Source organism: Macrotis lagotis, chromosome 2, assembly GCF_037893015.1.
Source record: "Macrotis lagotis isolate mMagLag1 chromosome 2, bilby.v1.9.chrom.fasta, whole genome shotgun sequence".
Classification (NCBI taxonomy): Eukaryota; Metazoa; Chordata; class Mammalia; order Peramelemorphia; family Peramelidae; genus Macrotis; species Macrotis lagotis.
Window position 1 is genome coordinate 98,487,443 of NC_133659.1, and position 27,147 is coordinate 98,514,589.

The 27,147-nt window shown below is 35.2% G+C and overlaps 1 protein-coding gene across 8 annotated transcripts in view; it reads left to right on the top strand.

Annotated features, from left to right (window-relative positions):
• NR5A2 (nuclear receptor subfamily 5 group A member 2) overlaps positions 1-27,147 on the top strand; it is a 174,463-nt gene that overhangs the window by 22,325 nt on the left and 124,991 nt on the right. For all 8 annotated transcript variants that reach the window (XM_074222300.1, XM_074222302.1, XM_074222301.1 and 5 more), the window contains one exon: positions 399-1,048. In XM_074222300.1, coding sequence (XP_074078401.1) covers positions 399-1,048 — 650 coding nt within the window. The remainder of the gene's footprint in view (positions 1-398; positions 1,049-27,147) is intronic.

The window sequence follows — 27,147 nt, forward strand, 5'->3', positions numbered from 1 at the left end:
TTCATTCCTAATAAGAATCAAAGAGTAATACAAGAAAGTACTTTTTTATTTAGTAACAGGTATGAAGCATACCCCACCCTTCAAGTCCACAGAAGGGTTAATATAGCCCAACATGCCCAAAATATTTTTCTGATGACAAAACACATTTGCAGGAAAGAATTCATAAATAAAAAAGACATGACTTTTTTGGAATCCTGCAGCTATTGTGATGAAAACAACCACACAAAAAAACAGTTTTGGTCAATTTCCAACATTTCCGAAAAGTGTTTTTTGAAGTGAAAAATGCTATTGGTTTGCACTTTATTTATACTCCTACTTCCTTCTTTCTTTTCATTTCTTCTTTCGATTCTTTTCTTTTCTTTTCTTTTTCTTTCTTTCTTTCTTTTTTTTTTAAACAGCTGTAAGGGCTGACCGAATGCGAGGGGGAAGAAATAAGTTTGGACCAATGTACAAGAGAGACAGGGCTTTGAAGCAACAGAAAAAAGCTCTAATCCGAGCCAATGGACTTAAACTAGAAGCCATGACTCAAGTGATCCAAGCAATGCCCACTGACCTGACTATATCCTCCGCCATCCAGAATATACACTCTGTTTCAAAAGGCCTACCTCTGAACCATACTGCCTTGCCTCCAACAGACTATGATCGAAGTCCCTTTGTAACCTCTCCCATTAGCATGACAATGCCACCCCATGGAAGCCTGCAAGGTTACCAAACCTATGGCCACTTTCCAAGTCGAGCTATCAAGTCTGAGTACCCTGATCCTTACACTAGTTCTCCAGAGTCAATAATGGGTTACTCATACATGGACAGTTGTTACCAGACAAGCTCACCGGCAAGTATTCCACATCTGATCTTGGAACTTTTGAAATGTGAGCCAGATGAGCCACAAGTCCAAGCCAAAATTATGGCATACTTGCAACAAGAGCAAGCCAACAGAAGCAAACATGAAAAGCTCAATACATTTGGGCTTATGTGCAAAATGGCCGATCAAACTCTCTTCTCCATTGTTGAATGGGCCAGAAGTAGCATATTCTTCCGAGAACTCAAGGTAGGTCATGAGTTGTTATCAATTATTCCCTGCAAGGAAAAGAGTAAATGCTTTTGGCCATAATAATAAGTTTCTGGCACTGATAATCATCTTATGTTTCTTTGTATGTTTTATAGAGTAAGACCCTATTACAATAGTGACATCAGGGGGATAGAAATGATACTGTTGTCATGTAGTTTTTTAAGAGATTTTTATTGTACGCCATATTGGTGAAGAAGACTTAACCTGAGATGTCTGCAGTACAATGAACTGCATGAAAATGGGTTTTTGCTGTTATGACTCAATTAAACTTTTATTAATTATTACACTTATCCAGCAATATGATTAGCTAAAAAAAAGTCTATAAAGTCTAAGAATCCAAACTTTTCAGTCTATGTGCATATCACCGATTAATGTTATTCTCTTGAAATGTGGTATATATTTCTTAATTTTTATAAGCTTGCTTTTAACCTTAAAAAATGATCAACACCTTGAGGCAGTTGTATTTACATTCCAAAGAAGGCAAAACATGCCATTTGTCAATTGTACCTACTAGGTATTTACTACCTGTTTACCTAGACATTTGGTTAGTAAAGCATTTCCTTGGGGAACCAGATTCCAATGGTATGTTTATAGTCATTGAATGACATTTTACCTATGTGAGAATGGGTAAAATGACTAGTGCTAGTCTATTTGATTCAGGTTTTAGTCTTTTAATGGATTGGGATATCGTAAATGTTTAATTGCTTGTGTTATTTGCTTACCTAAGGATCTTTATTTGACTACATAATTGCACTTTTAACTGTACCTTACCTTGAAACACAAGATTGGAAAAAATATGAATAGGTTACTGACACGAAGGTGGTCTAAGAGGGACCACTAAATCTCCAGCCAGAAAACTCTATTGCTCATTTTTTTGATGCCCATTGAGAAAGGGAAATTATCTCTACACACCCTGACCACTGAACATCTTGTGACATTCAGGAGATATTTTAAATCTTTTCAGGAGACAAGAGAAATTATTTAATATCCAATAACACTTACTACATGACAGGCACTGTGTTCAGATTTGGGGAGTCAAAGAAAGGCAAAAGACAGTCCCTAATCTCAAAAGTATTCAATGAGAAGGAAAATCCCTATCCTACTCAGCTTCTGCTGTTAGTGGATATTGTTTGTACTTTGTTCTCAAAGAAAACCAGGACTTCAGGGAGGTGATTCCATGTTTTGAATGTTAAGTAAGGAGGAGATGGGTGAAGTCAACAGTCTCACTTTCTCCTCCAAAGCTGTTTGGGTTCAATGGAAATCTTCAGATATGGATCAGGATGACTGGAGATGGCCCTGGATTCAGTGGGAGACTTTGGTCTTTTTTGGCTGTCTTTAACAGATCTCAGTGTGATTGAGACAAAACCTATTCAGTGATTAAATCTAGATAAGAAAGCAATGAGGCAGAGATGGGTCTCTTTAACCTAGTCAAAGAAAAAATCAATCTGGAAAGGGAAAGCCCTCAGGGTTTTTGGCAATGTTAGTGGTAACCAAGATTTAATATCACCTTTAGGGACTAGACATTACAGGAGGAACTTGGACAAAGGAAAAATTATATTTTCCATAGAAACTCCTTCACCTGGGTCTTAGTTTCCTTAGGAGCTTAGATTAGACAGAGGTTCTTAATTTGGGGATAAAGCACTTGCTCACTTTCCCCTTGAGGCTTTCTTATAGTTCTAGGGAACTACTGAAAAATGGTGATGGTTTGACAAGATTTGCAAAGAAGCAGTATTAAGACATCTGTAGCAGGAAATGGATTGGAATTAGAGACAGACATACCCTTAGAAATCAATTAATTCAAATCTTTCATTTTTTACAGTTAGGGAACTGAAACTAAAAAGGACTGAATTTCCCCAGAATGGAAGCTTCTGGAGGGCAGGCACTATTTCAGTTTTTTATCTTTGTATTATCAGTGCATTGATCTGAACAATTGTAAATACTTAATAGATGTTTGCTTAATTAAGTGATTTACCTGAGGTCATATAGGAAATAAATAGGGTTTAAATAAAGCTCTTCATTTGCCAAATCCAGTGTTCCTTCCTCTAGGTCTTTGAGCAAGATGTCACTAACTATTATCGCTTCAGTTTTTTAAAAAGCCATGGGTTTCTACTTGCTGAAAGATGAAATCTTCCCTCCTGAAATCACTTACCTTTAAAATAGATTCACAGATACTGCAGTGACTGGCAGACACACATTTGTATTGGATGAAATATACTATATACCCTTCAACTCCAAAAAGACAAGTATTGGCCTCTGAAGAAATATTCAGGCTGCTAATAATATCTTAATCATCTAATAATAGTATTACTAGTAATCTTTGAGAGAGAGATTCCCAGGGTTCCCAGGGCCCTTAAAATCTGTCACTTTGGAGGAAAGTTCAAAAAACTGCAAAGAATCTTTGGGAATGCCATGGTACCATTCCGAGCAATGGATGAGTAACTGACTAAAAAATATCCAGGGCTATTGAGAAACCTTATGGAGCATGAAAACATTACTTATATCTGGGAAATAGTTGATTCTCTGAAACAGTGGTTCTGAAAGCTTGGCCCAGGCCCCATGGAGGTTCTTTGATATCTTTTTGGGAGGCAGGTGAACTCAAGATCAAAATTATTTTCATAATAATACTAGGACATTTTCATATGGCAAAGATAGGAAGGAAAGAAAACATGAATAGACAGATAGATAGATGATAGATAATAGATAACTAACATACATCATCTTGGCAAATCTTTAATAATTTTTAAGAGGGTAAAAGTTGTGGGGTTTTTTAATTTGTTTTTATTTTTGTTTGTTTGTATTTTGCCTTGCAGTAAATTGGTAAATGTGGTAAATTCTTAACCCATAATGATATATTTAGGATGTACTAATTCATGGAAATCTTCCATTCCTACCTAAAAAGAAATAGGGGTTAATACAAAAATAAAATGGGAAATGTTCAGAGAATAGAGAACAATAAAAAGACAGACACTAGGCTGGCCAATAGTGAGATTTAAAAAAAAATTAATCAGAGATTTACAAATGATTTGTGAGATAGCATCTTCTAGTTAGTATTAGCCCCTTCAAATAATTTAGAAGCAATATGTCACATAGTGGCCTGTGGTCTTCCATTTTTCATTCTTTGGAAATGAAAGGCAAATATCATGAAGAAAAACTTTTTTCCATGAAGAAAATCTTGTGTTTTCAGAGGAGAGTAAATTAATTTCTGCTTATTCCTTCTTAAGTTTGGTTGAGGATAATTTTCCTAGGCAAGAAAATAAGAATAGAAAGTCTAGAGCAGCTGAAGAATATAATTTGAATAGCTAGAGACTAGATATCCTAAAAGGAGGCTGACAAGGATATTAACAACAGCTACATAAACATTTCTTTATACAAAGGACAGAAACAAAAATCCTGATTTTCCATTATATATAACTTGTTGTTATAAGCACATATTGCAATTATTATATTGTCCCAACAATGACTCCTTCCGAACTTCTTATCCCTGCTATATATTTTCAAATGTTTCATCTAAATTCTATTCTTTCTCCTTTTAAAGAAAAGTAACTTTGTGATCCTTTCCCATTTCCTCCCAAACACCCATGCCACCACAGAAAGTCCTCTTTATTACAAAAAGAAGAATCAAATAAAACAAATCTACACATTTGTTTCATTCTGAACCTTTAGTCCATCACTTCTCTGCCAAGAAATGGAAAGAATGATTCATCATCCTTCCTCCAGAGCATTGATCTGAGAACCTTAAGTCTTTCATCATTTGTTTGTTAGTTTTTTTTCAGTTACAGTATTAACATGTGGTCATCATATAAACTGATCCCTGGATCTAGTCATTTCATAAAAATCTGATTTTTATGAATTTTTGTATCATTGACACAATTATATTAAATTACATATATATTTCATTACTTGTTCATTTATTTCCCAGCTAATCAAAACCCCCTTTATTTTTACTTTTTGATAATAAAAAAACTGCTGTAAAATTTTTTTTGTCCATAAAGGACTTTTCTCTCTTTCAGTTATCCCTTTTGGATATACTTCTGGTAGTGATATCAATGAATGAAAATGATACACAGCTCTAAGATTCTGAGTATAGAGATGTAAAACCCTTCCCAAGAAAAATAACCGAGTAATGCAATAGGAATGAATCTAAAGTAATTTTGCTACAAATTCTTAACTAATTTTTTCATTGGGGAGGAGGAAAAAAATGGATTTTTAGAATGATTTTGAAAGTTTATGGCACAGGAACTTGACAACTTCCAAAGTCAAATCAAAGGTGTTCCTATGTAGATCTCTAGAAAGTAGAAAAGTTTCTTTTTGGAGAAGCTTCATTTTCCTATAATCAATCTCTAAGGCTATCTCTAGACACTTTAGTGGGCTTAAAAATTATTTCTGATACCTTTCTTCAAACCTCCACAATAAAAACTCACAATTTTCATGGCACATTACAGTTTACAAAGGGTTTTCCACAAACAACCCTGCAAAGTAGATATTTTAAGTATTATTATTAATATCACATGATAGATGAGGAAGGTGACATGAAGAGAATCTAAGTATAAGTGAACCCATTGTCAAAGAACTAGTATATCATTGAATACACGTGGACTTACATTGAGACTTTCCAACTCTAAATATAGTAATCTTTCTACTCTGTCTATACCATACTGCTTCACCATTCTGAGAATTTATGAAATCTGACCCAATCTAATCTTGAGTCTTAAGTAAACTTGTTTGGGCATTCCTTTTTTAAGAAGTGTGATAAGGAGAGCATATGCATAATATCCAAGTCCATCAGCTGATTCTTCTGGACTTTTCCTTTCATCCTTTCATTCACCATGAGACTGGCCCTTGAGACTGATGAGTTCTAACTACAGGTTTCTTACACACACACACACACACACACACACACACCTGCCTAAGTTATTTCGTTCATTACAAAATAAAGTATTCCAATACGGAGGTTGAAAGAAGCAAGAAAACTTTAGAAAACCACTTTTAAAGTCAGGAATAATATTTTTTCAGAATACAAATTAAATTTTTCAAAATTACAGAAGAGCAGAGTTATAGAGGGCCATCCTTAGTCATTCCGATCTATATCTTGCCACTGAACTCCAAAGACTCTGGAGGAGAAAGTGGGGTTGAGGACTTTGCAGACCTCCGCCTCACTTAAAAATCCACTTTACTTGGAAGTCAAGACATCATCCTGCTGATGTCATTGGTCCTCTTCCAGAAAGAAGGATGAACAACAACAACAAAAACAAAGCAGACTATTAAGAGTTTTTAGTGGTCATTAGTTTAACCTGTAACAAAATAAAGGTCCTTCTCTAGCATATCCAACAACTGGTCTTCTAGCCTTTGCTTGAAGTCTGCCAATGAAGGGAATCTGGTTAACTTCTCCTATGTAAAGGAGTGAAGTCAGAGTTTGGTTTGTTTGCTTACTTGCTTGCTTGTTTTGGGGGGTTTGCTTTTTTGTTTTTCTCCTCCTATATTTAGAGAGTAGTAGGTTGTCAAGGATAGGCAGAGCTGACATAATAGAACCTAAAACTTGTCATTTACTCAGAGGATACTGCTCATACACAAAAGTTACCATTCCCATTGACCTTTTCTTATCCATAGCATACTGAATCAGTTCTTCAAATGAGTCCTTTGAATGGAATATCATCTGTTCTAAAGAAGACAATTCAGAATTCCTAATCCACATTGGTCTTTTCTGTTCTATGGGCAACCAATATATATATTTTAAGTTTTTTTATAAGTTAAAATTCATATTTAACATTTATTTTGCTCATTTAACAATTTTATCCAAGGTGGCATAAACTTGAAAAAGAGTCATGTATTCATAGCTCCAGGGTTTGAAGGAAGCTACAGCGTTGTTGGGAACAATTCCCTCAATTTATAGGTGCAAATTCAGAGACCAGTCAAAGTTTATCACTTGTCCAAGGTCACACAGGCAGTAACCACCAATAGAAGAATTTGAACTGAAGACCTTTGATTCCAAGACCCGTGATCTTTTCACTATATCACATGGGTAATCTTAAAGTTTGTTAAAAAAAAAAAGTATGATATTCTTAAATAATGATAGTTCAGAGTTATAGGATTTTCAAAGAATTTTTGCTCACAATAATCTGGTAAAGTAAATGTTTTTGTACACATTTTACAAATGAGAAACTTGAAAATCAGAGACATTTCATTCATTGTATTTATATCTCTAGAGTCTAGAGGGGGTGGGGGGTTCCTGACTAGATTTCTGAGGTTCTAGGAACTTGGATAAGAAAAATAATATTCCTTAATTTTTGAATTCTTTGTAATCTTTATGCTTTATCTTATGCATTTAAAAACATCCTGAGAAAATATTCATTATGACACAAAAAGGGAAAGAGTCCCTGGCCTCAGAAGTGCCTAGCAAAGAGTAGTTATTTCCCACACCTTATGGGTACTTTATAAATCCTTGTTGATTGATTAAGTCATTTGTTCAGGATTGGATTGCTTGTAAGTATGGAATGACCACTATCCTTTGATAGGATTCTGACAGGTATGTTTTCTGCTACAAGAGGGCCATGCAGTAGTTAACTTTCAAAAGTGGTCAATTTACAATATACAGAAAACTCATTTAAAAATAACCCTCCAGTTGACAGATTCTGAAGTTCACCTCCATCAGATTCAATAGCCCAACATGCTATCCATGTGAACATATCCTGCATGAGGATCCAGGATATTTGGTGGGAGTGTTAGTCATTAGGAGCCTAACCTCCCACTGTGTTTGCTTGTTCACTTGTGGAGATGCTTCCTGTTCCTATTAATCTCTTCATTACCTCCTGGAATCCTGGCAAGCATAGTAGTCACACCTGGGTCTGATGAAGAGACTGGGGATAGGCACAGTCTCCTCTTCCTACAGGGTTGAGAAGAAGCCGCTCATTACCAACAGTGCATCTCTTGGAGTGTAAAAGGCTGGTCCAAGGGTAGGGAGAACACAGACCTGGGCTGGCCGAGGTGACTTTTCAAACAAAGGTTATCCTGCTGCTGACCATACTAGTGGGTATCCATGCATACAGACATAATCAGTCAGAGTCATCTTGCCAGCATCTTAGGAGTTTCCTAATTGGTTACTGATAAGTAACTAGCTAGAACTAGTCCATTCATTCTCCTGCACACAGCTAGGGAGTAACTAGCTCAAACTGAGTTTAGGAAGATAACTCAGATTGAAAGGGGAAGCAAAGTTAAAAAGAAACACAGATCCAAGCTGGAATGAATCCACCCCAGGGGCTGGGGTGTCCTCTGAGGGTAAGATAGAGAAATGCTAGGGTATCTCACCCGCCTTGCACAGAAGTTGGTCTTAGTTGGACTTGGAGTGGGGGAAGAGGTGAATTCATATTCTGCTTCTGATACTATAATTCTAAGTAAATCATTTAAAATCTCCAGACCTGTTTCCTCATATATAAAATATGGGATTGGATTTGAAAACCTCTTAAAATCTTCCTTCCAGCTCTAAATTTATTGTAGTTCCCACCCTATATTCCTGATTATAGTTGGGATCATGGAATCTGTTGATTAAGATGCCAATTTCAGAAGATTCAGTAATGAGGAAAGCTTCCTTGAGCCATTAGATTATAGGAGAAAGACATTAAAGGGAGTTCTGGGCCATAAAGAAAGAAAAATAACTAGCACTCATATAGCTTAAGGTTAACAAAGGGTTTTACAATAGTATCTTGTTTTATCCTCATAACTGGAATTATTATGATCATCCCCATTTTACAGATGTGAAAACTGAGGCAAAGAGAGGGGGGAAAAAAGTGACCTGTCCAAGGCCATAAAGCTTCTATGTCTCTGAGGCTAGATTTGTCTCAGGTCTTCTTGACCTATCTACCTAAACTGTCTCAATAAATTGCTTCCCAGAAGCTTATGATCAGTAGTAATGACTCTTCCCTGAAGCAGCTAGGTAGACCTAGAATCATTATAACCTGAGTTCAAATCTCTTCTTTAGATACTCATTAGCTGGATGACCCTGGGCAAACTTCTGTATGCCTTGGCTTCTTCAAAGTGTAAAATTGCAGGTTATAACAACACCTACCTCCCAGAGTTGCTATGAAAATCAAATAAGGTAATATTATAAAAATAATGTAAATTTTTAAAAAGTTTGCAAGGTGGTGTTTGGTATCTAGTAGGTACTGTCCCTTCTCTATTTCTTTCTTTCTTCTTTTTTAGGTTTTTGCAAGGCAGTGGGGTTAATCGGCTTGCCCAAGGCCACACAGCTAGGTAATCCCTTCTCTATTTCAATCCTCAGATAATGTAATGAGGAGGTATGAGACCATTGCATTCACCTAGACTAAAATATGGAGATCACCTATATTTAGCCTCTCCTTTTAATAGATGAGGAAACACACAAATGAGTTGCCTAAAGTCATGCAAGAATTAAGAACTAGAGCTCCAAATCAAATTCAGGTCCCTCCTATCTTTAAATTTACCATGCCTCAATGCTTCCATTCAGTCATCAGAAATTTTGAACCAGGTTGATTTAGGGGCAGGTATAACCCTAGTTACTAAAGGATGTGGGATGGAAACACTGATTGTCACCCCATGTCTACCTGCTGAAAAAGGCAAACAACCCACAGTTTTCCCTTCTGGGCAAAGTTTGAACAATGCTATTTGCTAGAGATGATGAGTTTTTAGGAGCAAAAACTCTCCAAGTCTTCCTCCTGATGGAAGCAGCCAATGGTGTCTAAAAATATGTGACTCATATATGTGACATCCCTTAGCACACTTAAGAGGGACTTTGGTCTTTGATTGAAAAGGCAAGGTAGGACTTTTCTCTATTTTCTTTCTTTTTTGTTTAAGCTAGTATAGGTAAAGAATGACTATTCTGACCTATTTTTCACAGCTTAAGAAGTTGATCATATAGGTCTATGGGGGCTCAAAATCTATTTGCACAATGACTCCAGAGATTGGGCATTTAAGCTAAAGCCATTTAGTCTTTACCACAGCACACCACCCATCCTGGAGAACAATGGCCTATATTACCCAATAATGATAATTTGTTCTATCTCAAGGTGTCTTATTTAAATTCTAATTTCCTACTCTTTCCTATGCCTTTAATTTGCTAGCAATACCACCATCTATCTGATAGGTTCTTGAGATAAAGTGTGCTAGCATTTTGCCACCTGATTTCCCTCCCACCACTTTTTTTCTTCTCCAGTCTTGATTTCATGAGTTCAGAGAACTCCCAGTGTGTAAATGCTCTCCACTCATGCAGATCAACAACTCATTCATAATGTATAGTCTTAAAAAATTCTTATAGCCCTGGAGTCAAAAGGATTTCAAGAGGTTCAACCATTGTTTGACAAATGAGGCAACTGAAGTCCAGAGGGTTCATACTACTTGCCCAAAATCTCAGCGTACCTTGCATATGATTCCTCTAGAGTACTATTGTTCATGTTCAAATCAAACTTTCTGGTTTCAAAGTGAAATTCAAACTCAAGACCAGTGAAGCTAAATTCAATATTCTTTCCAATGAATTGCTGCCTTGTCTTTAAGGCAGAAGTTAGTATGTGCCAGTGTCACAGAACTTGACACCTGAGCTAACCTTCTAGACTCCCACCCATCACTGGAGGTACTTTTTTCTTTTTTCTTTCCCTTTTCTCCCTTTCTTCTACTTTCCTTTCTCTTTCTTTATTCTTATTTCTTTTCTCTTCTTCCTTCCAACATCCAGACACATTGCTTTCTGTAGCCCTAGGATCCAAGAAGTCACTGACACCTGGTTCAGTCTTCTTCCAGTTTTGAATGGAGCCAGAGGCTTCAGATGCTGAGAATGGAAATCTAATGGGAATTTGAGATTAGAAAGAATGGGAAAGCAAACAGATTAGAAATCATTGGACATGTGCTTTATTTTTAAATGCCATTAGGTTTCATTTCTCTATCGGTCTAGTATGCCAATACTGGGCAATGTTTATATCAACTTTTACATGACCCTTTCTATTAGTAGCAGCAGTCTGAAAAATAGAAATGGAGTAGAGAGCCAGGAGGTTCCCAGAAGGACTGGAAAGAGGAGTGAAGGAAAATCTCCTTTTGTTGCAGCAGTTTTTTTTTCCATTTATATCTAAATGTAGTTCATGTAGCTTGAGCACAAAGAGAATTCCAGACCAAGCCCCCCACCACATGACTTTTTTTTTAATTACTCCAAACTGGTCATGAGAACAAATTTTCTATGGGTTGCTGGATCTTCAAGCTCCATTTCTAAAGGCAGACATGACTTAACTCATCAACCCCCATTATTCCTCGGGATTCCTCACTTTAATTTTCCCTCATTGTATGATTTTCTTGTTCTTTTTAATTTCCTTGATATCTTTTGTTTTTACATCACTTTCATTTCCAAATATACCCCCTCCACCCCGTCCCCAGAGAGACAACCTTTTTAACAAGGAATAACAGAGAGGGGAGAAAAGCATTTCAGCAAAAATAACAAACACATTGAAAAATTCTGACACTATATGAAGTGTTCCACAGACATTATCCCCTGCCTTTTTGAAGAAGGGAGAGGAAAGCATTTCTCTCTTCTTCAGGCCAATGTGATCATAACAATCAGACAGGGATCATTTGTTGGGGTTTTTTTTTTTCACTTACACTGATGCAGGCACTATGTAAATCATTTTTCTAGTTCCTCTTAGTTCACTTGCATCAGTTTGTGTACATTTTGCCAGATTTCTCTGTAATATAGATTACATTTTTGTATCACAATTAGTATAGCCACTCCCCACTTGATCACTGGTCATCTCTTTTGTTTTCAGTTTCTACATGGGATTATAAACTATAAAATTCTCAATCTGAGTGAAGAGGTTTGTGTATGTTTCAGAAGTCATATTATTAATAAAATTTCAATAAAATTGAAAATTATCAGGAGGGTGAAAGTGAATTCTCTGCCATCAGGTTGTAAAGTTTACCCTGGGATTGCATATTTCTTGCAGGAAAATGAAACTTTTAAAAATCATGTTATCTAAAATATTTGGTAATGTAGCAGGGATTGCTTAACAGGGTGGATTAAAGTTTTGACCAAGGGCCAACACTGAATCTATAGGATTGTTCTTCCCTTACATGACATATGATGGGGTCATTGGCCAGCAGTGCTAAAGTCTCTCCGCCATTGTGCAATGAAAGGATGCAAGGGCAGAATCTAACCTCAAATTAGTATTGTTAGCCCAGAAATGTGAATCCTTTTTTCCCCCTTTCCCCTTCACTTTAAGAGGATGGATGTAAACAGTTTTCTATCCTCCTATGTTTAAGTATTTTCCCAAAAACTCCTTCATATCAAGACCACCTCCTGTGGATTGACTCTCACATTTCTAGATAGGTTGTTTATACAAATATTTTATCTGGGAGAGCATTATTATTGTACCATTTAAATCAGAAACACATTTTCATGTGAACAAAATAGATAGCAAGACACTCAACAAATGCTGGTTGAATTGGATTGAATTAAGATGCATAAGACTTAAAGGAGACAAAATCCTCAGTGGTAAAGTTTGCTCATATGAAGCCCACTGAACCATGAATCTTAAGTTGTTGGATCACGCATATTTCAGTTTCTCAATTTTTTTCTCCAAAAACCGAGATTAAAAGCAGATTTCCAACTTGACTTTATTTTTAAGCAGCACTAAATAAACAAAGAGATTTTTGAGAACGAGAAAGGACCTCAGAGGTCATATTGTCAGACTTTCATCTCATAGATGAAGACTTGAACTGTGAAGTGACTTTTCCAAATCACAAGGCTAAATAGTGTCAGAGTCATGTACTCAGAAATCAGAGCTCATCCCTAATCTTTTCTAAATATCATGTTACAAATATTCTGGAAAGAGTTAAAAATATATTAAATATCTTCTTACCTACTCCTCATCATTCTACATATGCTCACACGCTTATTTGTTAGAAAACCAGTGGCTACACAAACAGGATTTGAGTTCTAACTTACTTGCCAAGGCAGACTTCTTTGTATATACTTGCCATTCAAGTAACAGATTTGTAAATGCATATCCTGTTTTTAGATACCACTTCTCTGAAATGTTGGCTTATTCTAAGACCTCTTTTATTTTGACCATTGTATCCTGTCTGCTCTGAAATCACCTCCCCTTCAAGTGAGTGAGATTCTTTATAACACAATTCTTGCCCTAACAGTCATTTTTTAAACCTAAAGTTTACAGTAAATGAGTCTTTACTTATTGCTTATGTTAAAAAAGATCCAAAAATTTAATAAATATTAAACTTCCTTTTGTAAAATAATGATTTAGATTACTGTTTGTGAGAAAATATTAACTGCAGACTACTTCAAAAAGTTTTCCTTTGGGTGATGAAAAGCTGTTATGTTATTTTGACTAACTAATCAAATGTAATTGGGTAGCTTGAAGGGCCTTAGATTTTCCTGCTACAGTTATCAAAGCAGGAAATGTAACTTGGAGAGCTGATGAAAGGAATCTCTCACAGTATTCTTTCAATTATAGATCTTACGGCAAGAATAAAAGAACAGCTCGGCTGTTGAAAACACGGAGACTCAAGAGTCCCCTTAATGTTAACTGTCATATTAGCTAGTTAACATACTATTATATATTTTAATTGATTTCTGCTTGAGAAAAAAAGGGGAAATGTTAAGGGGCTGTTCTCTGTACATGTGAACAGGGAAAGACATGGTTAGTTCCATGATCTGTGTTGATTCCCTGATATAGAATCAGATCAAACATGTCAAATGCTTTTCCATAAAAATTCATAGATCTGTTTTCCAGCTTTCAAAATCTGGTGACAACCAATTTTGCTTTGATCTTGTATAATCACATATAAGAATTGCTATTTTAGGATGAGTTTTATTTCATGAGTGAGAGTTTAAAGTTTTACAAATATGGAAATGGAGACCTACAGAGCTTACATGATTTTAAGGTTATACATATGGCAGAAAATTTGAACACAGCACCTCTGACTCTGAACTCTCTCACCACAGAACCTCAGCCAATTAACTAACAGATGAAACTACTCAAAATATGTAGCAAACTCTAGGAGGGCAGCTCTTTGAAAAGAGAGCTCTACTGGCTTCAGACTCCATAGACCAGAATTTCAGAAGTAGAGCAAAGAAACGTTGAATTAATTGAGCTTTCAATATGGAGTAGAACATTACCTCTGAAAATGGTTTTGTGTTTTTTTTTATTTCATAGGGGTAGATGACCTCCCTTCCCATAGAAGATTTTTAGAGTACTGTTTGAGTCACCAGCTCTGAATGGGACCAGCCTGAGAACTTTCCCCCCCCCCAATCTTTTTTCTAGGCTAAAAAAAAAGCCAAATTAACTCCTTTTTTTATATACCCTAGATCTTGCTTCAAAACTTGTAAATTATTTCCATTGAATCTCTTTATTATTTTGTAGAGAAAAGGAAACTGAGAGCTGAAGAAAGTTCAATGATATTTTCAACGTGGTAATGTTAGTGACAGAACTAGGATTCAAACTCAGATCTAAATCTTTGTGCTGTGTGGTGGTCTATCCCTGTCCTTCCCCTACCCCCAGTCCATGTTTCTTTTAGCCCTAAGACTAGGTTGGAAATTAAGTTAAAGGTTGCTGTTGTTTGTTTTGTTTTTTTTTTCTTTTTCCCCCCTTTCCTCCCCTTTCCCTCTCCACTCTCCGAAAAGGATGATATGAGTCATTCTGGGCAGGTTATTGAAGTACAAGTTCAGATCACATTATCGATAGCATATACACACAAATGCACATTATATGCATAAACATATATACCACATGGATATATAATATGTGATATATAGCTATAAGGATTATACATACATATGTGTGGATATTACCTGTATATATTATAATAGGTATATAAGTATACATATGTATATATATATATATATATATATATATATATATATATACTGTATGTCTGTGGATTGAATTATATATGTGCATATACCAAGAGATAGGATATATATATATATATATATATATATATATATATATCCACATAAATGGGGTATTACTATCTATTGCTTCTAGATTTCCATTACCCTACCACAATAAACTCAAAAGATCATGGATCATGAATCTGGAACTGAAAGGGTCATCAAGAGTTCATTTAATCTAAACTCTTCATTTTATAGAAAAGGAAACATCTAAGGGAGTTAAAGTAACATATCCCAAAGCGGTCAGGTAGGGCAGTGGGTAGAATGCTGGCTTTGGAATCAAGAAGACTTGAGTTCCAATGTAGCCTTGGATTCTTACAATGTGACTGTAAGTCACTTCATCTCTGCCTCAGTTTCCTCAAAATGGAGATGTTTATAGCTCCCAACTCACAGGGTTGTTGTGAAGATCACTTGAGTTAGACACTGTGATAAACAGGCATTTAATAAATGCTTGTGTCTTTCCTTTTCCTTCACAAGATCAAATAGGTAGCAAGCATCAGAGGAGCCATTTCAGTTCTCTGATACTACCGCCAACATTCTCTCCATTGTACAGAAAGAGCTTAAATTAGTGGGACAGTAATTGATGACCCATGACTAACACTGCATGTATAAGCCTTTTTGTCTTCTGAGTATTAAAAATAATTTTGACTTTTACAATTATTTTTGCAGTTAGGGAAGCTTCTTGCTAGCTCCCTTGTTGATGCCAATGTCTATCTGAATCACATTGAATTCTATTAGATCTTGCCTTTCTTCCTTCTAAGATTACTAAGAGTCAAGAGAAACTAAGAATAAGAATTGACAGGTATTTTAAAGTGTAGCCTGATAAGCCTATACCACCAGAATTGATTAAAAGTGGCACTAATGCACGGCAATGATCAATTCATTTTAATTTCCTCAAAATAGTTTTTCATTGAATGTAAGGTTGAGGATAATATCCAGGTTAACAGATTTGTGGACTAAGTTAATCATCTCCCACAGGTCAGATTTAACATTTTTTGGCATCAAACTTAAGGAAGCTTTTTCCCCAAGCTCCTAATTAGTATGACTCAACTTCCCTCTGTCTTTCTTCTTTTCTCTCAACTAGAAAGATCCTCTTTGATGGGATCCAGTTAGATCTATTTCCCTCTATTTTCTATGATGAAAGTTCTAATTTAAGCATCAAACTACTGAACAGAAGGAGCTATACCTTCCATTTAAATTCTGATAATTTCCATAAATTCACATAGTTCAATGAAAAGATTACCTTCCACTTAAATACTGATGTCCTTGAATTTATATAATTCAATGAAATTCATAAATTCAATAAACAAATATTAAAGCATTATTATAGGACAATGTGATATAATGGAAAGAGTTCTGGATTCAGAGTCAGAGGATGAGGGCTCTATAGCTTACCTTTGTGACCTGGGGTTTTAGTTTTCTCATCTGTAAAGAAAAGGGTATTTGCAGGGCAGCTAGATGGTATAGTGACTAGAGTACTGGCCCTGGAGTCAGGAGGACCTGAGTTCAAATCCAGCCTCAGACAATTAATAATTAACTGTGTGACTCTGGGCAAATCACTTAACCCCACTGCCTTGAAAAAATAAATAAATATATAGTTTGAGGGTGTTGGATGAGATGACCTCTAAGGACCCTACCAGCTCGAAATCTACATTGCTATGATCCATGATCAAAGCTATGGCCTTACCTCATAGCAGTCTTAATGTGGGCTACAATGTCAGAAAGATGTGTAGTTTCTCTAAGGAGATGGTATGAAATTAGTAAAGGGTTCCATGCTTCTTCCATCATTGAAATTTAATTATACTAAGCCCAACTAGGTCCATGCATGGGAAATGTTGACTAAATGAAGCCTACAAGTCTGGTTGTCTTCCATTCATACCATTCGGAATTTCAAAAATCTGGTTGCTTTTTTTTAAAAAAAAAATAAGAAATTAAATAACCACTTTGGGGTAGCCACGAAAACATTATCTTTAATACAGTTCCATGTATGTATCTTTTAAGAGGTTATCTATAAACCTAAACTCCAATTGAATTTGATGGCAGGAACTAGAGATGGCTAAAGGAGTCTGACAGCCTTGGACAACTGTTATTCATCTAGAATCTAAAATCTAGAACAAATCAGAGAAATATGGTTTCCTGGAAAGTTAGAGATTTAGCACTCTACTCTGGAATCAACTTGTGATGAACAAATGCAGCTGATTTTTTCAATTATTTTCTCTTAGGAAGCAGTGAATTTGATAAGAATTGGGCAGGAGTCCAAATGAGAAATCAAATATATATTCTTGGTATAAAAATTTTCTTTGGTCTTGTACTTTCAGAATAAGAATTAGGAGAGAGGTCATGGAAAGAGATCATAAACATGAAGATGATTTAAGGATAAATAGAATAGTAGAATGGATGAACAAATATATGAATAAAATTAATTGTTCATTATATGCCAAAAATATATTCAGTACTGGAGATATAATTCTTTTTTAAAAGTCTCTGACCTCAAGGAACTTACATTCTGATGGGAACAGATAACATACATGGAGGAAGGCAATCTGTCTGAGGGAGATTGAAAGGATGTAGGAAGAGGATGATGCTCAGGCAGAAGGCTTGTGTAGAAGACTGAATGAGATAGAAAATTGAAACAATGCAGCTTTAAAACAACTATATTGACCTCTAGCCAAAATATGACCATTCAGAAGTTCAGAAGACTGAAGGAACATCATCTAAACACACAAATACACACACACACACACACACACACACACACACACACACACACACACCCCAAACAAAGAAAAAAACCCACATACACATGAACTCTGTTAAGCTACAGAATTTTTTTTTGTGGATGCACTGCAACTAATTCTTTATTAATAGTTAAACTAAACTAAAATATGTAGGGAGAAAGCGATCTAAGAAATTCTCTCAATGACTAGACAGTAGAGATAGCAACTTTTCAAAAGGAGGTGAGAGTTGCATTTCAGTTATAATATTACTTACAAGACCAAAGGTTTTTGAGTTGAAAAGAACCTTAGAATCTAAGTCTCTCTTCCTACAGAGGAGAAAACTGAGACTTCTTATTTCAAATCCAATGTTGTTCCCCCTAGAACAAAATACTGCGTATTTGACTTTCCATTTAAAGTTCATCTCAAGATTCCAAGAAACTGACTTTCTAAAAGGAATAGTCTAGTATTGTTCTTTATCAGAACAATTATTTCAGTTTTGCTCACCCTTTTCATGGTTCAAGACAGAGAGGGGAAGATTACTAAATCATTATCTTGAAAACTGGGTTTATTCTGTAGTTAATCCAAATGAAAGATTTAGTGAGGAATTAGAGATTTGGCACACAAATTCTCTTCCTCAGGAGGACACTTGAGTTTCTAATTCTAATTTCTAATGAATTCACCACATATGGTGTGGTGCAATAGACTAGAAGAGTATCCCAACTCTACCAGTTACTGTTTATCTGTCCTAGAACAAGTTGCTTAATCTTTCCATAACTTAGTTTCCTCATCTATAGAGTCACTTGTATTAGATGATCTCAAAGGTCTCTTTCAGCTGGAAATTTGTAATCCAATGAAGGACAGTGATTTGGACATAAATGCTTTACTCAAGTCATTCAAGTATACCTCCTCCAAAGTCTACTCTCCTCACCTAAAATATCAACTCTTCTATCTCATGCTGCCTTTCCAATGCCAATATTTTAGGGGGGTTAGTGAGCTTCAGAAACTGAATGGAAAATATCTTCAAATATATTTTTGTTGTTTGAAAAAAGAAATAAATCAACAAGTCAAACTTCTTCAATCTGACCTGAAATTAGAACCAAACTACTGAGTGGGGGGGGCACAAAACCCTCTAAAAGCCTAAAGAATTTTCAAGTAAAATGTCAATAGAAAAATTAAATTTAAATTTAAGAATATTCAGAAATGGAGAAGTATAATCCATAGATGGTTTTGGCCCTCTGTCATGGCTTTGAGTCCTATGCTACTTCATTATGAGGTAGAGAAAATATAAAATACCACTAATTAGTTTTTTATCTCCTGCAATCCAAATGCAGTATTTCCCAAAAGTTTTAGTAATAAGGACTATGTAAGTTTAACTTTATAAAACAAAACATTAAACAAAATCTAATGTAGTGATATTTAAAACAACAACTGTGTCAAAAATCCATTGTTCCATTAAATTCAAGGGTAAGGCAGATTCAGTAGTTAAATTATCCTATAATGAGAATGGTGGATAAATGGTCACATAATTATTCCTACTTTTGCTGAATCTCCTAGATCAATTGGTTTTAAGAGCAGGGTACTAAAAATATTTTTTATTAAAATAGAGCTTTTGGGATTGTGTGTTTGAATTAATTGGTGTTTGTCTACAGATCGTTTCTCTAAATAGACCAGATTTCTGATTTTAAAAAATCCAATTACTTCCATTCTAATAGGTCTTGAGATTGTACATTATGTACCATTAATGAAAACAGAGTTGATATTCAGAGTCTAGAAGAATGAATCCTGCCTACATTATCACCCACTTCACTGCCTGGAAACGTAGCCTATAATAAGCACACTTTTTCAGACAATTCTTTTTTATATATTGTCCTAAAAATAACAGCCTTTTAAAAAAAATTGCCCAAGCTACCATTTGTTTGCATTGATGATAAAGGATCATGTTCTATGTTACAGAGTGTGGGATATCTGTTCAAATAGGCAGAAGGATTATGTTAGATATGATGAAGAAACTGATTTATGGTGGATTTGTCTTTGTCTTTTGAAGGAACTGCTCAAAAATGGATATGTCCTAACCCACCCAAAGACAAACAGAAGCAGCCAGATAAAGCAAATGTAGAGTTTGGTTCCTTAGACTCCAGCTCCTCTTCATATGGGAAATCCCCACTGACTTCAAAGGGAATTCCCAGGTCAGGTCACTGAGAGCCTCTCCAGAATTACAGAGCTAGAAGGAAGCTTAGTATAGGTTGGTTAGTACTCTCCATGTTTAACAATTCCTTTTCATCTCTAATGCTTATAATATTTCTTCTCTGACCCCAAGTACTTTAATGTATAGGCAACTAAATGTCTTTTCTATTTTACTAATTTGAACCAGTCTGTCCATCAAAATATAGGTAGGTGACATGACCCACAGATTTAACAATAGTTTTGTTTTAAGGCCTGAAGGCAAAAGTGATCCATATAACTTTGAAATGAATGAACTGTCATTCAGTCCCAAAGTGTCTTCTTTAACTAAATAGACTAAGCTAAATGTTAGTGCAACACTTTACAACTGGCTTTCATTTTATATTTGGAAAGAAAGCAAAAGATCAATTCCCCACTGAAATCTGTTTTTAGTTCATCCGGAAACAGGAGTAAAATATTTTATTGAATCTAAATATAGACTTTCAGGTATTAAAAGAAATGCTATTTGCAACTAATTAGTTTCTAAATAAAATCTTGGATGAACATTTTTAATTACCAAAAAAGTTAAGGTAACAATAAACACAGGAAATATACATGAATCAAGTGTTCAGAGAGTCAGCCTTCTTTTAAGACTATAAATATCCCCCCAGCTATGGCACTATTATTAGAGAGTATGAACAAAGGAAGGTATCCAGAAATAGAAGGGGGAGGGGGGAGAAAGCATCTTGGTGAGTTTGATATTCTATGGCATAGAAAACATTTCTAATAAGCTCATAACTTTGGAGGGTTAATTGGTTTTTAAAAGGACATTTCCATGCTCCAAGTTTGCCAAGAAAATTCTTTCCCTGCCATGTTTGTTAAATTGGCAGGCTGATATTTCCTCTGAGTGACACAAGATGTGATGAAGAGTTTTATCTTCGCTTCCTTGCTAAAATCAGCACTGAATACTAGACCTTCTTTGTGAACTTATTCGATCGTTATCAGATAGTATTTATGAATAATAATTTAAGAATTGTTATACAACTATATTTACACATTTTCATAGGAAGTAGTATGGTGTAGCGGGAAGGACATTGGAATAATAATCAGGAGACATGGGTTCTAATCCCAAAGTGACTAATAAATTAGATGTCCATGGACAAGGTTTTCTGTGCCTTTTTAAAAATGATGCTCCATACTTCCTACTTTATGGAGTCATTGTAAGAAAAAGAGTTAAAAACACAAATGTGAAAGTTCTTTGAAAATGATACTTTCTACACCATATCCAAGATGTCAAAACTTCATCTCCTTCTCCTACCTGAACAGACTTCCTACACTCTTTATTATCTAGTGCAAAGCCTTTTATTGTCAGTGCAAACAAATGGTAGCTAGAGGTAACTTTTAAAAACTCATTGTTTTTAGGACTATATATATATATATATATATATATATATATATATATATAAGAATTGTCTGAAAGAAGTGTCTAAAGTATTGTGTAATTTAAAGCATCATTATTAAATGAGAAAAATATCAATTATCTTTACACATTTCCATTTTGCCCAGTAGAATTGTTGCTTTAGAAATTTCTGTAACCATTTTGTTGATCATTTTCTTTTTGAAAAAAATTAAAAATATTGAGCAAGGTTATAACTAAGGCAAAGTGACAAGAGCTCTCTATCCCAGGGAACAGAAATTTAGAGGTTCTAACAGCATTTATACTTCTGCAGTTTAGAAATAGCTAAGTCTAGCATCAAGTTTGTAAAAATAATTAGTTAAATTAGGAAATTATCAGGTAACATGTTTCTGTTTTGAAGAGCACTACCCTTTCTGAAATTTCCTTCTACCTCTTACAGCATCCTCTTCAAAAGTGAATTCATAGGGGTGGCTAAGTGGTGTAGTGGATAAAGCACTGGCCCTGGAGTCAGGAGTATCTGGGTTCAAATCCGGAATTACCTAGCTGTGTGGCCTTGGGCAAGCCATTTAACCCGTTTGCTTTGCAAAAAACCTAAAAAGAAAAGTGAATTCATAGTGTTCTGACATCTTTGTCTCCTCATCAAAGGGTGATTTTCTGGGATATCTTCTCTCCTCACACTGAAATTGCTCTTGACTCCAAAATTATCAATAGTTGCACTTACAATAAATAGTTACCTGACAAATGATTATAAGACATCTTTTATATTTTGAGTGGTTTTAGTTATTATTAGTGTGAACTTAACTTGTATATAAAAAAGAGACTTTGAATTATATTCCCAAATGTTTATTTCTTTTTGAATGTAGTAATGATCAATTGGAACATTATGAGAAGGGATTTTACATTTTTTCAAAATGTTATATTGTGATGATGCAACATTTTCACACAAGGAGATTATTGAATTTAAGGAAATAGAAATCACTAAACTACAAATTGAGTGTACTTTCTTCCTTTTTGGAGAAAATGAACTAAATTCCACAACTTTAAAGAAGACAAGAAACTATCTTCCTTTCCCTATACCAACAATATAGATTTGTCATTTCTTTCTTCTGCCTACCTTTAGCAATACATGCCTGACAAAAACTAGTATTTCATTTGATGTCTTATAGAATCCCATCCAAACAATCATGTACGAGTGCCTCTTAATATGTAAGATACTTTGCTAGACTTTGGGTGGCAAAACCAAAATGAAAACCAGTCACTGACCTCAAGGGACTTACATTCTATTAGGGATCCAGCATGCCAACAACATACACACACACACACACACACACACACACACACACACACACACATATATATATATATATATTTATACACATACATGATAAGGTGAAGAGCAGGTAGAATGCACTAACAGGAAATGCTTTTCATAGAAAATTGCTCCTAATTTGACTCTTGTAGGAAGCTAAAGCTTCTAAGAGGCAGGTGGGCATTCTGGACATGGAGGACTGTCTATGCAAAAGCAGAGAGTCAGGAGATAGAATTCTGGCTTCTGGGACATCAATTAGTTCTAGAGTAAGCACAAAGGAACAATATGTAATAAGCCTGGAAAGACAGATTCCTCAATTACTGTTACAATGCTGCTTTTTAGAAAATCTGATTTTTAAACCATTTCACATTCTCTACTCCACTCATTATTTCCATCAACATAAAGTGTCCATTTTTAGCAGCAAAAAATGAAAGGCAAATGATTTGTCTTTCTCCTTGCTTGGGCAGTAAACAAATTTTGTCAGTCTTTTTAGTCATATCCAACTTTTTGTGACCACATTTGGGGGTTTCTTGGCAAAGATCCTGGAGTGGTCTGCTATTTATTTCTCATTTTATAGATGAGAAAACTGAAGCAAACAGGATTAAGTGACTTACTTAAGATCACACAGCTATAGTAGATGTCTGTGATTTGAACTTGGTAAGATTAGTGTTCCTAGCTTCAGTCTGGCACTCTACTACACAATCTAGGGTTTCCTGAATGAACAATTTTTACCTATTTCATCTTTACCTATTCCAACTATATTACTCACAGAAAAGGTTTAAAATATAGCAGAAAACTTACCATACTGATCACCAGGCTAATTTTGATGTTCTGCAAGTTCAAATAACCATAGGTTCATAGGTCTGCATTCAAAAATCTATTTTCTATTTTCTCCTTTTATTCATCTGCAATCTATATGATTCTCTTACAGAAAATCTTTTCCCTCTATTAATATTTCTGGTCAGGGGAGAAGACTCATTCCGTCAGGAGTCAGCCTTCTGCACCAATCAATCCATCAATCAACAAGGATTTAAGAACCACCAGTTAGGAACACCTCAGTGACAGGGCTTCCAGGAAGGATAGGCCTCTCAGGACAGTTGGAAGATTAAAAACAAAGTCAAACAAAAACTTCATACATAAAAGCCTTTCAAGTTTCATTTGATTTTTTTAAAGTAACAATAACATTTGTTCACCATTTTTTTCAAGGAATCTCTTTGATATATTGTCCTCTAGATCTCACACTGCATCAGCGCTTAGTACACAGAAGGCACTTAATAAATGCATGTTGATTATTGATTGCATCTTAAAATGTTTTTGGTCAATAGTTGGGAGATGGGAAGCTTTGTGAGCCTGGATCTGAGACTATTGGACAAGGAGGAGGTTTGATGCATATTTGTTTTGATTTTTGGTTAGGTATTTTTTTTTCTTCAGAAGTAGCTCCATTTGGTTTAATGTGCTAACATAACCCCGGTTTCAATATTTCAAAAGATACAGAACTTCCCAGCATGATGATAAAGTTTTCCTGTGTTCCAATAATAAAGCCCCAATGTCCCAATAGTTTCCAGTTCCTTTATAACACAGCAGTTTGTGAAGACTAACTCGCTCCTAAGAGCCCAACCTGCAATATCAGTGTGGGAGTCGGAAACAGATGTTCACGGGACAATGCAATTTGTTGTCACTGTCGATACTATGTGGCACTTTTCCCAACTGAAATTGTTTGTGGATGGAAAAGAATGTAAGGAGTGATTCATGCTCAAAAGGATTTTTTTTAAAATTTACTTTATACCTGTCTTTTTATTTGCTTTAAACAACATGATGTAAGGAGATTAAATTATTCAAATTTGAAACAAACTGATAATTTAGCAACTCTCCTAGGCTTTCTCCTGCATGTACTTCCTCCTTCTTCCCTCATCCCCACAACTATCATATACAGCTTATTGAAAATGGTAAATGTCTTATTTATTATTTTCAGAGAACTTAGAGCCATCTTCATTCTTCAAAATTATTAATTATCTTTGTCATACAATATGCACAGAACTTCCATTTGAAAGAATGATGTCATCCCTTTTTCTTGGTAATTTTTTAAGTAATTTGTGAGGGAGTAAAGAACATCCCGAATGGTCACACATTGACTAGAAAACCATCTATTGGTCATAGACTGCACTGATTGTCTTCATTTGAAATTGTCATGAATATTACAAAAGCACATGCACTAACCCATACTTACCGTAAGAGATGATGGATTTGTCTGCATAAATTAAATATTAATTTTTTAGATAACCTTAAAATATACTTAACTATATGATCACTATATCAAAGCCACTTAAAAATCGAGCCCACACTTCATATACCATTGATGAAAACACTTCCCCCCCCCCCAAAGCAGAAGGTAAAAAATGTAACTGGTTCTGGACACATTGGGATTGGAGAGAGGAAGGGGATTCAGCTTCATTTCAGAATAGAAATTCTTGAAATCAACAGTTCCAAAGAATTAAGCATCATCACATGTGCTATAAACTCTCTTTGGTTTAGTTAGATTTCTTTGTTTTTTTTCAAGATACTTATTTTTGATGGAAACAAACAAGAAACATATTACTATTATAATGGAAAATAGCTAACCTTTTATAGGGTACCTACTATATGCCAGACAATTTGTGAAGTTTACAAATATATCTCATTTCATCCCTACAACAACCCTGGGAGGTATCCCCATTTTATAGTTAAGGAAATATACTCATAATTGTAGATTCTAAACTAGGGGGGAAGTATTTTAGATCACAGAAATGTGTGTGTATATGTGTGTGTTTTAAAAAATCAAAAGGAGTCAGCCATATTTTGGCAATCAGAAACCCTTAGTTCTAGCTAGCTGTGTCACCTTGGACAGATCATTTAACCTCTCTAATCTCTCATTTTCTTCTCAGTAAAATTAGGAGATTAGATTGAATACTTTTATAGTTTTAAAAATCTGTTGTTCCAGTTTTAATTTACAATTTCAGCTTTTACATGTCTTTAGTGTCTGAATCCAGTATCACTTTAGACTTTGCAAGATTTGAATCTGTATTTAATCTGAAGTTTGGCATTTTAAAATGCCTCCCAAAAGTCAACATCAAAACTCTCTGTTGTAGTTGTGGGGTCTTTTCAATCTGTCTTTGTTTTACTCATCTGTTTTAAAGTTAGGACTTAGAATGTTGTTAAAATACTTTTGACTACAATTGAATCAGTTCTTAGTGGCCAAGTGTCAGGGCACCTGAAATGATTAAGGAAGTAGACTCATTAGTGGATCAGAGAAAGACCACTATGATGCTTGTCAGTGATGCTGAGCATGTGTGTCTGCTTAGCAGAATCCTCTACTCTACAGGGGCTGGGAGATTCAAGGAAGTCGGACTTAGCTGACCAAGAGTATAGACCAACCAAATTGCTGTTCCAGGTCTCACTTTATTTGGGGATCTTGTGATATCAAGATGAGCTTTGAAAACTCAATTAATGGAAAAGGCACCATTAAATATTTATCCTTACAAGTTGATGGGCTTAACTGGGTACTGTATTAGGCCTTATCCTTTGCTCTGTAGCCAATAGAGAAATGTTAAATGTAAAAAACTGGAAGAAGCCAGAAAGAGAGTGCCACTTGGAGAAGTAATCCAAATCAAAAATACATTTCAAATTTAAGTGTTTTAAGAAATAAAATTCATATTGCTGACTTACTAGATGTATTGGTCCTAGCTTGAAAATTATATCTCCGTTTGTAATTTGAACAACTCTTTTAATAATCATTGTACCTGACCATCTCAGTGCATTCTGCTCTTTAAAATGAATTTATATGCATTAATTAATCAGATTCTTCAGTTATTGTCATTCTTTTCAATATTCTTATTAACTTTCTATAACTAATTGAATGCATTTTATTCCAATAAGCAGTAAGAGTCCTGAAAAACCATTGGATTAAACTGACATCTACTTACTTGGTATAGCAATCTTTATCAGAGCGTCAGTGAAACTCACTTCCTATCTTAATAACCATGGAATTTTTAAAGTCCTTAAATTGCAAAATTCCCCATCTGCTTACTATTACATCTTTCAAATGCTGCTGATTTTTGCGTATTAAACTTCAGTTGGATAGATTTATGCTGTCTATTCCTGATATTCACATCGAGCAAGAGACCTTATAGAGGAAACAGAAATTCCAGTCCTGATGTTACAGGAAGGACTCCAATTCTAACAGACAGAAATGATTTCAATTAGAGGGTACCCAAAAAAACAATCTTTTGCATTTTCTTTGAACAAATCCGCTTGGTGTCAGAGGGACTTCTCAGTTGCCATCCCACCTCACTTCGAAGAGCACAGTTACTTTAGGAGGGCTCAGAATCTCATCTTTTGATCTCAAGCGATATTTTTCTCTGTTATGTCACAGAGGTCATCTGGCTCATGTGTGACAAACTGCCGGCATAAGTCACAGTGCCAGTGGCAGAGATTTGTAACCATGTCCCTGGTCCATTGCCTTTGAATTATTTCACAGGCCCTCTGCTTTACATTTACACTCTGTCGGAAGATGAACAGGGGAAGGGA